We start from the raw sequence: 14,052 nt of genomic DNA on the forward strand, positions 1-14,052 counted from the left end.
AGGTAACACACGGCCAGCGAAAGCTCTTTTTTTGAGAGTCCAGGTGGTCGTGTGGTCTAGCGGGACGGCTGCAGTGCAGGCGATTTGGTGTCACGATATCACAGTAGCATGGGTTCGAATCCCGGCTAGGGAAGAACCAAAAATTTGCGAAAGCAAATTTACAGATCTAACATTGTTGGGTTGATGTTTAGACGAGTTGTATATATATATATTTAATATATATGAGCTGTGCTCATAGAATAATTACGGTTAACCAACTTGTTTTCTTGAGAAATTTATTATCACGACTTTCATCAGTAGAAAACAACGCAAATATAAATTGGTGCAACAAAGTTAAACAAAGATTGTTCCTTATTGATCTACCTCAAAAAATTTGAAAATCCCAAAATTAAATCACAAACCAAAAAGTAGAAGATCTTAATCTGCGAAAATAAGTTGGTTTATAGTATTCAAGTTTTAATGTTAAATTTTACCTGCAAGCAAAGTATTAGCAGTGGACAAAACAGCTTTGTCCCCCAGATCACGTGGAGATGAGGCCTCAGTGTAGACGTACTGTGTGCCTTCATATGCACTAGAAGGGCCTGTACCACCACTAGGGGTTGATCCCTTGATAAAAAACAAAAGATATGAAAAGTCAAATGTGAAAACTATACAAAAACTAAAAGTTACTGTAAATTCAGAAATTATGGCGTGCACTTATTATTGAGATTTTATCTTTTTTGCCTAAAATGCAACTTTAATTTTAAAATTTAACTTTGGGTAGTGGAGTAAAATCATAATACACTTGTTGCAGTGATTGAATCTATATTTATCACTTTCATTAATAACTGATAAAAAAATAAATCGTATCATTGTTTTTTTTTTTATATCTAATAGCTAATGCCCTTTTAAGTCATTCACATGAGCCACTTACAGATCTATAAGTCCACTGAAAATCATCATCATCAGCATTTTCAAACACACAATTATTTTCTGTTTCAAAGTCACAAGTAAATTCTGATACTGTTCTGCCATCTGCAAAAAAAAAATCAAAGCACTGTGAGCCCTTTGAGACAGATAATAGAATATGAAAGTAATTGTGACTGACAACAGAACATCATCAGAAGTTTATCATATATATCAACTATCAAAAATATAATGATGCACACAAGCAAAAACTTAATCTTAAAAACGCAATATACATTCAAGTATGTAATCAAAATTTTAAGTGCAACATCTTAGTTTTGCAAATTCTATGCAATCTACAAAAATCTAAAAAAAATAAATGTATTTTCAGTTGAGAATTGATGAATGATGAAGACTGTTTGTTGATCTAGATTTGTGTGGGTCTTTTCTTCTTGTGATAGCTTGTCTATTTAACAAATATCTCATATTGACTTCTAGTCCATCTCTGACTTACCAACTTGGTTACAATTTTGTCCCACAAATCCACCCAGACAGGAACAGGTATAACCAATGGCTGTTGTTGTTTCTGAACAGGATCCACCATTTTGGCAAGGACTGTAGTCACATGGACTCACTGAAAAAAAAATATAGATATTTCTAAACATAAAACAAGAATGTGTCTATAGTACACAGATGCCCGATTCACACTATCATTTTCTATGTTCAGTGGACCGTGAATTAGTGTGAAACATTTGGCACTAAAATGAGAAAGATCATTTTATAGGGAACATGTGTACTAAATTTCAAGTTGATTGAACTTCAACTTCATCAAAAAAATAACCTTGACCAAAAAGTTTAACCTGAAGCAGAACAGATGGATGAACAGACGGAGGAATAGACAAAGGAACAGACGGAGGAACGGACGAACAAACAGACGGATGAACGGACAAACATACCAGAAAACATAATAACTTTATAACACTCACCAGTAAGAGGTATTTAACGGATGTTCCCTACTCTGGTATTTTTTACTTAATGTCAGATATTAAAAATTCTCTATTTTCTTCCACAAAGTGCCAATAAAATTTACCCTTACATAATATTATAACAGTAAGTTTTAAAAGCTATAATATATATATAGATTAACATTAACCCTGCCACATTTCTGTGTCTGTTCCAAGCCAGAAGCATCTGGCCTTTATTAGTCTTGTATGATTTTTAATTTTAGTTTCTTGTGTATATTTTGGAGTTGAGTATAACATTCATTATCTCTGAACTAGTATACATTTTTGTTTAGGGGCCAGCTGAAGCATGCCTCCAGATACCGGCATTTCTCACAGCATTGAAGACCCAATGGTGGTCTTTAGCTGTTGTCTGCTCTTTGGTCACGTTGTTGTCTCTTTGACACATTCCCCATTTCCATTCTCAGTTTTATATAAAACTTTTAAGTACTCACCATAAAGTGGTTTATTTTCCCATGGTTGAAATTTTACTATTTACAGGATATTCCCTACTCCGGTATTTTTTACTTCAGGTCACATATTCGAATTCACTTCTTTTATCCAATTTACCCCCACTCTTTTTTTTATAATATCATTACAATAATTTTAAAGGCTATTTTTTAAAATCTTGAAAAATCCTTGTTATTTTTCCATAGTTTTTAAAAGAATAAAGATTGTGTCCATGGGACACAGATGATGCCGCCCTTGCTTGCATATCATATAAGTTATAAAGGGACATAAACTGGAGAATGTTAAAAGTGATGCTACCCTAATTTGTACTTGATTTGAGTTTTGTCTTTATAAGCATTGTGTATAAGTTTCATAATATTTGGTTGAGGCAAACTAAAGTAAGAGAACGGAAATAAAAAATTCAGCAATTATTTCATTTGTAAAGGAGCATAACTCTAGAACAGTTAAAGTGATCTATGTTTAGTGGTAATAAGCATTTTGTATAAGTTTCATAACATTTGGTTGAGGCAAACTTAAGGGCATACGATACAGTTACAGGGGAGGTAATGACGTTGCTAACGTAAAATGTTATTTTCGTGACGTCAAACTATGACATATCGGGAAAAGATGCATTTTTCGACTGATTTTTAACATTCAAACTGATTTAATTTGAAAACGAGTGCATGGACCCCTATTTTTTAAAACGGCAATTTGTTTCATTTTGCAAGGAGATTATGTGACCCAAATTTTATAAAACTGTAAATAGAGGAATTTTTTTAATTTTGATAAACATGCAGCAAAAAATGACGTTTGTTCCTCTTATCATGAACATTTGATAAATATGAGTTATTTCTGAATAAAAATTGCAAAATTTTTAATGATACTTATAAAATACAGAAATTACCGATTATTGAACAAAAAACCATTTGTGTTTATCTTTGAAAACAAAAAAGTTATGTCTTTCTTTCGAAAAAGAAAATACGGACACAAATCTGAATTTTGAGCAAATATACAAAATTTCGACCTCATTTTACTCAAAAAGTAGCACATGAAGGTATATTTTTTATTACATATTTGATTTAATCAGGTAAAAAATAGCCTATATGCAAATTTTCATCAACTTGTAAATACAGGATCAAAACTGTATCGTATGCCCTTAAGTTAGAGAATGGAAACAAAAAAATCAGCAATTATATCATTTGTAAAAGGCATAACTCTAGAACAGTTAAAACATGTTTTTCTGGTCTTAAAGAAAATGTGGTTTTAAACATGAGTAAATGCTTCAGTGTAGTCGGATCACCTCTTGGCAATACACAAATATCTAAAATGCGATTTACAAAATTACTTTTAGATTTTAAGATAAAGAACTTTTATTAGTGTGGATCTGATGAAAACACTCGGTGAAGGATATTCAGTGAATATACTAAACATTTTAATATACTGTACTCCAGGTTCCAGGGTGTGTGTCTTGATTGGCAGGTTATTGACTCTTGATTTCTTTTAAACTGAGTTTTACTGTGCGTATTGTTGTACGTTTGTTTTTTCTACATTGGCTAGTGGTATAGGGGGAGGGTTGAATCTAAAAAAAAAAACATGTCTAACCCCGCCGCAATTTTGCGCCTGTCCAAAGTCAGGAACATCTGGCCTTTGTTAGTCTTGTGATTTTTAATTTTTGTTTCTTGTGTATAATTCGGAGTTTAGTATGACGTCCATTATCACTGAACTAGTTATACATATTATTTGTTTAGGGGCCAGCTGAAGGATACCTCTGGGTGCAGAAGTTACTCGCTGCATTGAAGACCCTGTTGTCTGCTTTATGATTGGGTGGTAGTCTCTTTGACACATTCCTCATTTCCATTCTCAATTTTATTTACAGAAACAGATCCCAGATAGTAAACATAATATCACAATAATTAACATACCACCAGCCCAGGCTCCAGGCATTAGTTGTATATCATCTATAGCAATATCTCCTTAACCCTAACCCTAACCACAATAATTAACATACCACCAGCCCAGGCTCCAGGCATTAGTTGTATATCATCTATAGCAATATCTCCTTAACCCTAACCCTAACCACAATAATTAACATACCACCAGCCCAGGCTCCAGGCATTAGTTGTATATCATCTATAGCAATATCTCCCTCACCCTTACCCTAACCACAATAATTAACATACCACCAGCACACACTCCAGGCATTAGTTGTATATCATCTATAGCAATATCTCCCTAACCCTAACTCTAACCACAATAATTAACATACCATCAGCACACACTCCAGGCATTAGTTGTATATCATCTATAGCAATATCCCCCTAACCCTAACTCTAACCACAATAATTAACATACCACCAGCCCACACTCCAGGCATTAGTTGTATATCATCTATAGCAATATCTCCCTAACCCTTACCGTAATCACAATAATTAACATACCACCAGCCCAGGCTCCAGGCATTAGTTGTATATCATCTATAGCAATATATCCCTAACCCTAACCCTAACCACAATAATTAACATACCACCAGCACACGCTCCAGGCATTAGTTGTATATCATCTATAGCAATATCTCCTTAACCCTAACCCTAACCACAATAATTAACACACCACCAGCACACACTCCAGGCATTAGTTGTATATCATCTATAGCAATATCTCCCTTACCCTAACCACAATAATTAACATACCACCAGCACACACTCCAGGCATTAGTTGTATATCATCTATAGCAATATCTCCTTAACCCTTACCCTAACCACAATAATTAACATACCACCAGCCCAGGCTCCAGGCATTAGTTGTATATGGGCCTTTGCCAATTATTGTAATTGTGTTTGTGCCAATAAAATATTTGTATTTGTATTTGTATATCAGGAGGTGTGCCTTGATTGGCAGGTTATTTACAGACACAGATTCAAGATGTGGTATAGTAAACATGATATCACAATAATTAACATACCACCAACACACACTCCAGGCATTAGTTGGATATCATCAATAACAATATCTCCCTAACCCTTACCCTAACCACTATAATTAACATACCACCAGCACATGCTCCAGGCATTAGTTGAATATCATCTATAGCAATATCTCCCTAACCCTAACCCTAACCACATTAATTAACATACCACCAGCACACGCTCCAGGTATTAGTTGTATATCATCAATAGCAATATCTCCTTTCCATGATGTTACTTTATTAGCTTCTATAAATAACTGGAAGATAAACAATTTGTAAAATTAAATCACCTTATTAGATCTTGGTAAAACAAAAACAATTTTAGGACAAATTTCATGGTAATTGATATTTGATTTTAGCCAAAAAGTCTAATTTTTGTGAATTGATTTATTTTTAGTGAAGTTCAATAAATGGTGATAAATTAAAAATGTTTTTCATGGATATTTGATTGTGCTTTTTACAAAGTCCTCAGAAAATTTAAAGTTTGTAGAAAATCAACGAAAATAGGAACTGAATGAAAAATAATGAATCTTCTGCATCAGAAAATTAACTACTGTAAAAGCAAAAATTTTTGTGGTGGATTTAATTTTAGTGGAAAGAATATATCCACCAAATTAAAAAACCCACGAAAATTAACCTTCATACACTATCACTTCCATTTAATGGAAACCACAAAATTAAATCCCCATTAAATCTTATATATAGACAAAACCACAAAATGTTAACCCCACAAAAATTAATGTTTCTACAATAGTTTATTATTATAATTTATATATCAGTGATAATTTCCTTAATATTTTATTCAAATTCAAAGAAATTGTTTAGGGGGATCACAACAATAAGCAGGAAACTATTGAACTAAAGACCCTGTGTTGCTCACCTAGGTCTATGTTCATCTTCAACAATGGACACATTCGTCATTGAAAGACAATAACTCAAATAACTAGTAGTCTGATCATTTCAGCCATTGGTGTTATTTGAACAAACTGTCTTGTTGATAATTTTCATAATTTGAATTTTCTCTCTATCCATTTATATAATTTTCAAGATAAAAGGCAAAATTAAAAAAAATGGGCAAATTCATAATTAAGGGGCTTCAACACAAATAAAAGATGTTCAACAGTTTTGACTTAAATCAAAGTGATGGAAATCACGCATGGAAAGATTAGAAGAGTAGTTGGAATAATTTCATTTATAGAATGGTGGGGAAAAATGAACATTAATAAAGCACTATTTCTGAAAATTGCATTAACAACAGGTCTTTAGGAGGTAACGTGCTTTCCAGTATGAGAATAAACTGCAGTCAATATCTTATCCATATAATGATCTGAACATGTTTCAAAAAAACAAAAAATTGCCTATAAAAAATTCATCTACCAAATGTTACCAACTATCCTTGTAAGACATAAAATCTAGACCAACATCTAAGAACTTTAAAGTGTCAACAAAAATAATCTAAAAATATGGTTTTGGGGTATTTTGTAAGTTGAAAAAGAGGTTATATGACATTGAAGATTAAAAGTTGTAGAGTGCCTTTTAATCAATTTTTTAAGTATTTTTCAACACAGGGCATTGCAAATGTACTTTTTCAACGTAAACAAATTAAAAAACTTATTTTATTAAAGTGTGGATTCTTCCTTGATTGCAAAAAATATATTCACTTCTAATAAAAATGCAAATGACTAAAATAGACATAACTATTGATGGGGAATAAACTAATAAACAATGGTTTGTTATAATTAAAAAGTTTTAAAATTTTAAAACTGTCTCAAGCCAATTCCTGATAAAAAAGTCAACTAATCTAAATTGTTGATTAATTACAGATGGTTATTGGAAATTTATCAAGTAAATGATAGGCCTTACTTGAATACCTTGCACATATTCATATTTATATTCATATTTCACTTTTTTTTTTAAAGACCTTGTTAATCCATTAATCATTTATCTTTCAGATATACTTTACAAGATCACTTTATGTTACGTAATGTAGATCAAAAGTAATAGGCAATAAATAAATCTATCATCCTTATATTAATCAAACATCTAATATATACATTTGTGTATTCAAATATGAGGTCAAATATTTGTATATTAAGATCTAAATGTATATTGCATTTTCTGTATAATTATGTAAGACTGAGGTTGATAAGTAATGTGGTCAATTTGATTGACTGTTTAGGAGGTGGGGCATTGTAATAAAAGGTCTACCTTGTCTCTTATTGTTTAGTGATAATGACAGGTGTCAATCATACTACTATTGTATCAATACCCAATTACCTAATCAAAATGTTTTAAAAAAAAGCCTGCACGTCAACACACATTAATGACATACATTCTTGAATGAACTGCTCCAATAATATACCCATTTTTTCAGTTTAGATGTGTATTATGTGCACATACATGAGAACAATAGGGAACTATATTTCAGTGTGAATACATTTACTAAACAGTAGCTAACCTGTCATGTTGTTAGGGAGGCCGGTGCCTTAGTAAAGATTTAGAACAAGTTCTAATCTTTCCAAAAACACAATAAGTAGAGCTCAATCTTCTACATATTTATGCTTGTTAGTTTTTATATTTTTATAGAGGTTTTTTAAATAAAACATAATGGTTAATTTATAGCTCTATGGACCATACAAATTATTTTTTGACCATTTTTCTCTATTCATTATTTTTTTATACCTTTTATTCTATAAATATTGTTCTCTATTTTGTAATCCCATCCAGAACATAAATCATTTATATAAAGACATCTAATTGTACACAAACAAACCTTCATTCCTGCAATTTATACCATTTATATAAAGACATCTAATTATAAACAAACAAACCTTCATTCCTGTAGCGTTAGAAATTGTAACCATTCCCTTGTTCCACTGGTCACCAAGGTTACCAGATTCTATAAATACTTCATTTTCAGGGGCTGTAACTCCGGTTGATATTTTGAGATCTCCCATTGTATCCAAACCAAACATGTGATATTGAAAAGTCAAACAATAGTCACCTGCTGTTAAGGAAAAAAAACAATATATTCTATATTCAATAACAAATTGCTGAAATTCTTTTTTTAAAGATCAAATAAGAAAATATTTTTTTCTTTGATTTTATACTGTTTTTAACGGAAGGCTAGCAAATTCTCTTTATTCATGAGACATTTACTATCTTCTTGTTGCATTTTACTGGTTTTTACAGAAAGGCTAGCATATTCTCATTGGTCAAAACTTTTAGTAATTTTGGTCCTCAATGCTCTTCAAGTCTTTGTACGTTATTTGGCCTTTTTAACTTTTTTGAATTCGAGTGTCACTGATGAGTCTTTTGTAGACGAAATGCACGTCTGGTGTAAATACAAAATTTAATCCTGGTATATATGATGAGTTTATTTCTATAATAAGTTATATCACAGAATATCGTTTTATTGATAATTCCTTAAAACAAATAATATATAATTTACCATTTAAGTTTGTTGACGATTCCAACCTAGCCACATCGTTGCTACCTCTTGGAGAAGAAACTTCTACATACTTGTATTTACTGCCTTCTACAGCTGATTGTGGTCCAGTGCCCCCAGATGGAGTGCTTCCCTATATATAATTACATAAATAAAGTACTATAAATTATTTTTAAAGAATGTTTCTATATGTATATACCTTTGTAATGACTCTTTCAGTCTTACAGTTAAAATTTAGAACAAACATTTCTACAATTGTCCCATTATAACTGCCTCAGGCAAAGATGACCTTAGATGGATTTGGCTATTTTTAGGTATGTTTTGGTCATATAACTCTTCAACTGTTTGGGTACTTATACATCCTTGGCTTTAACATATTCAGTTTTAACTGTTCCTGAAGAAGTAAATCCAGAGAAGCACTTCAGAAGCATTAAATTTATTACTTGTTATTTTTTTTTTAAACCTGCTTTGAAGGGAAATCTTGTCTAGTCCGTATAAAAAAGTAGATGTGGAACAATTAAAGCGAGAAAACTTACGAACTATTTTTGAATAATGATTGAAAAACAAACATGTAACACAGCAACAAACAACAACCACTGAATTACAAGCTCCAGACTTAATTGGGAACGGCACATACAGAATGTGGTGGGAATGTGGTGGGGTTGAAAATGTTAGCAGGCCTACCCTCTCCTAACCTGGGAAAGTGATGTAAACAAAGGTTGTAAGCACAAAAGGGTAAAGATTGCTTTAATTAATCAGTGGGAAGTAAAATTAAATAGTGTAATGTCAATAAAGAATTGGTTGTAGCTGATTCAACTATAATTCTGGACAATTGGTAATACTTTCAATTTTTAAAATTGACTCAATAACATCATTTATAATTTTAGAAGAGATATTAGATTTCTGTAGCTTGCAAAAATTTTGTAATTTTCTTGACAGGTGTAACCTCGTTTTGTGACTTGAATATCTGAGAATATATAACATTGATAAACATCAATGGACTATAATAGTGGTAAGCCTTGGGATATTTAGATATCAAGTCAGTAACATAGGGGAGTTGTAAGCCTTGGAAGATTTAGATATCAAGTCAGTAACATAAGGTAGTGGTAAGTCTTGGAAGATTTAGATATCAAGTCAGTGGGCTTTACCAAACACTACCTTGAACTTTAACCTGCACACTCGCACTATCATTTTCTGTGTTCAGTGGACCGTAAAATTTGGGTTAAAACTCTAATTTTGCATTAAAATTAGAAAGATCATATCATGATAAGGAAATGTGTACTAAGTTGCAAATTGATTGGACTTCAACATCATCAAAATCTACCTTGACCAAACACTTTAAACCTGAAGTGAGTCAGACAGACATACAAATATATAACAATTGAAAGAAGGATCAATAAACGGAAACCCAGACCGAAAAACATAATGCCCCTAATTAATAAGGCATAATAAGAGACATACAAACACTGAGTGGAAGTTAATGGGTACTTTTACATCCCATACAACAAAAGGTCTTCAATATCTGAGAGAACTCACAGTTACTGACAGCTATAGTCAAAGCCAGTAACAAAAATCATGCATCTAAGATTAAATTATAAATCTGTTCATGATGAAGTTATACCTAGGCATCTAAGACTAAATTATAAATCTGTTCATGATGAAGTAATACCTAGGCATCTAAGACTAAGTTATAAATCTGTTCATGATGAAGTTATACTTAGGCATATAAGATTAAATTATAAATCTGTTCATGATGAAGTAATACCCAGGCATCTATGACTAAATCATAAATCTGTTCATGATGAAGTAATACCCAGGCATATAAGACTAAATTATAAATCTGTTCATGATGAAGTTATACCTAAGCATCTAAGACTAAATTATAAATCTGTTCATGATGAAGGAATACCCAAGCATCTAAGACTTAATTATAAATCTGTTCATGATGAAGTAATACCCAAGCATCTAAGACTAAATTATAAATCTGTTCATGATGAAGTTATACCTAAGCATCAAAGACTAAATTATATATCTGTTCATGATGAAGTAATACCCAGGCATCTAACACTAAATTATATATCTGTTCATGATGAAGTAATACCCAGGCATCTAAGACTAAATTATAAATCTGTTCATGATGAAGTAATACCCAGGCATCTAACACTAAATTATAAATCTGTTCATGATGAAGTAATACCCAGGCATCTAAGACTAAATTATAAATCTGTTCATGATGAAGTAATACCAAGGCATCTAAGACTAAATTATAAATCTGTTCATGCTGAAGTAATACCCAGGCATCTAAGACTAAATTATAAATCTGTTCATGATGAAGTAATACCTAGGCTATTTGATCATCAATACAAAAATTGAATTTACAGTATATCTGTTTATATTTCTTTTTATGTGTTGTACTGATATATTAAACATATAAATTCTATCATCTTATGTATGTGTAATGTAATTGATTGTAATGATAAATGTTTGTTCTTAGTTAGTGTGTTGTTGACAATCTTTATTTTGGATTTTACATGAATAAAATCTTTTTACTTTGACTTACACTTCTAAGAGTCCAATCAAAATCATCATTTGTAGCTTCAACCAAAAAACATGGAGCACCATCTTCAAATGTACATGTCTGGGTGCCAGAAAAATCCTTAGTATTTCGAAAAATTCAAAGTTTTGTGAACAGAAAATTTATAAAAATGACCATATAATTGATATTCATGTCAACACCGAAGTGCTGACTACTGGGCTGGTGATACCCTCGGGGACGAAACGTCCACCAACAGTGGCATCGACCAAAACTGAATTTACAGTATATCTGTTTATATTTCTTTTTATGTTTTGTACTGATATATTAAATCCTATCATCTTATGTAATTGTAATGTAATTGATTGTAATGATAAATGTTTGTTCTTAGTTTGTGTGTTGTCGACAATCTATATTTTTGATTTTACATGAATAAAATCTTTTTACTTTGACTTACACTTCTAAGAGTCCAATCAAAATCATCATTTGTAGCTTCAACCAAAAAACATGGAGCACCATCTTCAAATGTACATGTCTGGGTGCCATCTGAAAATAAAGAGAAAAACATAGAGCACCACCCTCAAAAGTACATGTCTAGGTGCCATCTGAAAAGATAAGAGAAAAACATGGAGCACCACCCTCAAATGTACATGTCTAGGTGCCATCTGAAAATAAAGAGAAAAACGTAGAGCACTACCCTCAAAAGTACATGTCTAGGTGTCATCTGAAAAGATAAGAGAAAAACATGGAGCACCATCTTAAAATGTACATGTCTGGGTGCCATCTGAAAAGATAAGAGAAAAACATACAGCAACACCCTCAAAAGTACATGTCTAGGTGCCTTCTGAAAAGATAAGAGAAAAACATGAAGCACCATCTTTAAATGTAAATGTCTGAGTGCAATTTTGACTTTGAACCAGCATGTCCGAGCACTGTAAGTGAAGGTAACCAGTCGAAAATATATAAACTCTGGAGTCAAAAGTTGGTAATATGAAAGTAGTCTATTCAAGAATAGTTTAAAAGTCTAATCATCTGGAATTTAAAAATCAGGATTTAATTATATGGTGATAAGAGAAAAGACACATTATTTTATAAGATACTGTAAATTCAGAAATAAGTTCTTGCATTTATTATTGCGATTTTGTCATTTTAGACTTAAATGCGATTTTAATTTTTATTATTGCGTTTACAACTCTGTTACATTTTCGCAATAATAAAAACCTTGCAATAATTTCTAAATTTACAGTATTCAAGATTTGTCATTTATTTCCCTGATATTCTGGATGAGAAGGCTTCTACCCCCCCCCCCCATTTCATTCCCTACAACTGATATTCTGGATGAGAAGGCTTCTACCCCCCTTTTCACCCCCTACAAAGTGATGGTAAAGATGTACAGATGTAATCATAAAACATCAAAATAATTACCTGTTGGTTGAGAAGTAGTTGGTGAAGCAGTAGTTGGTGCAGGGGTAGTCGGTTGAGTTGTAGCAGCGGTAGTTGGTGCAGCCGTAGATGTAGTTGGTGAAGGCGTAGTTGGTGCAGCTGTAACTGGTGCAGCCGTTGTTGGACCAGTGGTAGTTGGACCAGATGTAACTGGGTTGCCTGTAAAATAATGGACCTTTTACCATGATTTCTTAATAGACTGAGACAACTTTTTAAAATATTTCTTGTTTCTATTTATCTTTATCAAAAATAATAATATAAGATACTAATTATACTCGTAAAATTTGAAAGCACAATCCCGATGGTAATACAATACACTTAACTGCCGCCAAGCTTAGCGAAAAGTAGTGCAACGTAATCAGTCAAACAAACTTTATTAGATTAACTCGTTAAGGAACGATCGTTTTCATTGGTCAATTCAAACCTTTGACCTCACACCTGCAAACTAGAACACGCGTACAGTTAAATGGACTGGTCAGTATTCATGTAGCCGGTCAAGATTGTTATAACCTTCCATCGTCATAAGCACATACATGATTGTGTGCTTGATTATCCCATAGCAATTCTTACTTTTATACATCTGCATGTAAAATTCATTCATTTTATAATTTTGTGTTATAGTAAAATTTTAACCTTTAAATATTTAATTCAAGTGTCTCCTCTCAGTTGGTTCTGAATTAAACGATCTACCATTTATTTTATTTTGATTGGAGGAGACTTGGATAAAACTTTTTATTCTTTTTTAGTTGTAATCTCAGTCCTGTCTTTTTATTTTCAGTCTGTTCGGTTCTGCCTTGTTTTTATTAGTTTTTTTTTAACATAAATCGTGATCCTGCCTGTTTTTTTTGCCAAGTTTGCTAATCTATCTTTCGCAAGTTTTATGTATTTGACTAAAGATAGTGTGATTATTTTTCTGATTCAGTTTACTTGATTTTGAGAAAAAAAAACACGAAATTTTAAGTAAATTCAGAACATCTTACCAACCATGCTTTGTTTAGAGAGATGGCAAACAATGTCACAGTGAAAGGAAATGTACTTTATAAATTCCAGGGATATATTTCATGAATTTTATAAATAACTGTTTTGCTATTTTCGGTGGTTGAAAAACGAACATAAATTATATATTGTAAAAATTTAATAAATAGTTACATAGAAAACAATCAGTTTTTTAAAGGGTGTTTATTCATTACATGTATTGATAAAAAGATGAGCCCGTTCTTGTGCATGCATTCAGTCATCGTTAATTTCTTAAAATTTCGTTTATCAGTTTATTACACATAGATATAGGAAGATGTGGTATGAGTGCCAATGAGACAACTCTCCATCC

General features: G+C 31.9%; 1 protein-coding gene across 1 annotated transcript in view; it reads right to left on the reverse strand.

The window, feature by feature from the left end:
• Positions 1–14,052, reverse strand: part of LOC143046495 (MAM and LDL-receptor class A domain-containing protein 1-like) — a 139,175-nt gene that overhangs the window by 17,060 nt on the left and 108,063 nt on the right. Inside the window, exons 32-40 of the mRNA XM_076219652.1 lie at positions 12,708–12,884; positions 11,740–11,828; positions 11,310–11,405; positions 8,753–8,882; positions 8,133–8,308; positions 5,471–5,558; positions 1,400–1,519; positions 914–1,014; positions 474–606 (exon numbers count right to left, since the gene is read on the reverse strand). Of these exons, the coding sequence (XP_076075767.1) occupies positions 474–606; positions 914–1,014; positions 1,400–1,519; positions 5,471–5,558; positions 8,133–8,308; positions 8,753–8,882; positions 11,310–11,405; positions 11,740–11,828; positions 12,708–12,884 (1,110 nt within the window). The remainder of the gene's footprint in view (positions 1–473; positions 607–913; positions 1,015–1,399; positions 1,520–5,470; positions 5,559–8,132; positions 8,309–8,752; positions 8,883–11,309; positions 11,406–11,739; positions 11,829–12,707; positions 12,885–14,052) is intronic.

The sequence above is a fragment of the Mytilus galloprovincialis genome, chromosome 9 (assembly GCF_965363235.1).
Source record: "Mytilus galloprovincialis chromosome 9, xbMytGall1.hap1.1, whole genome shotgun sequence".
NCBI lineage: Eukaryota > Metazoa > Mollusca > Bivalvia > Mytilida > Mytilidae > Mytilus > Mytilus galloprovincialis.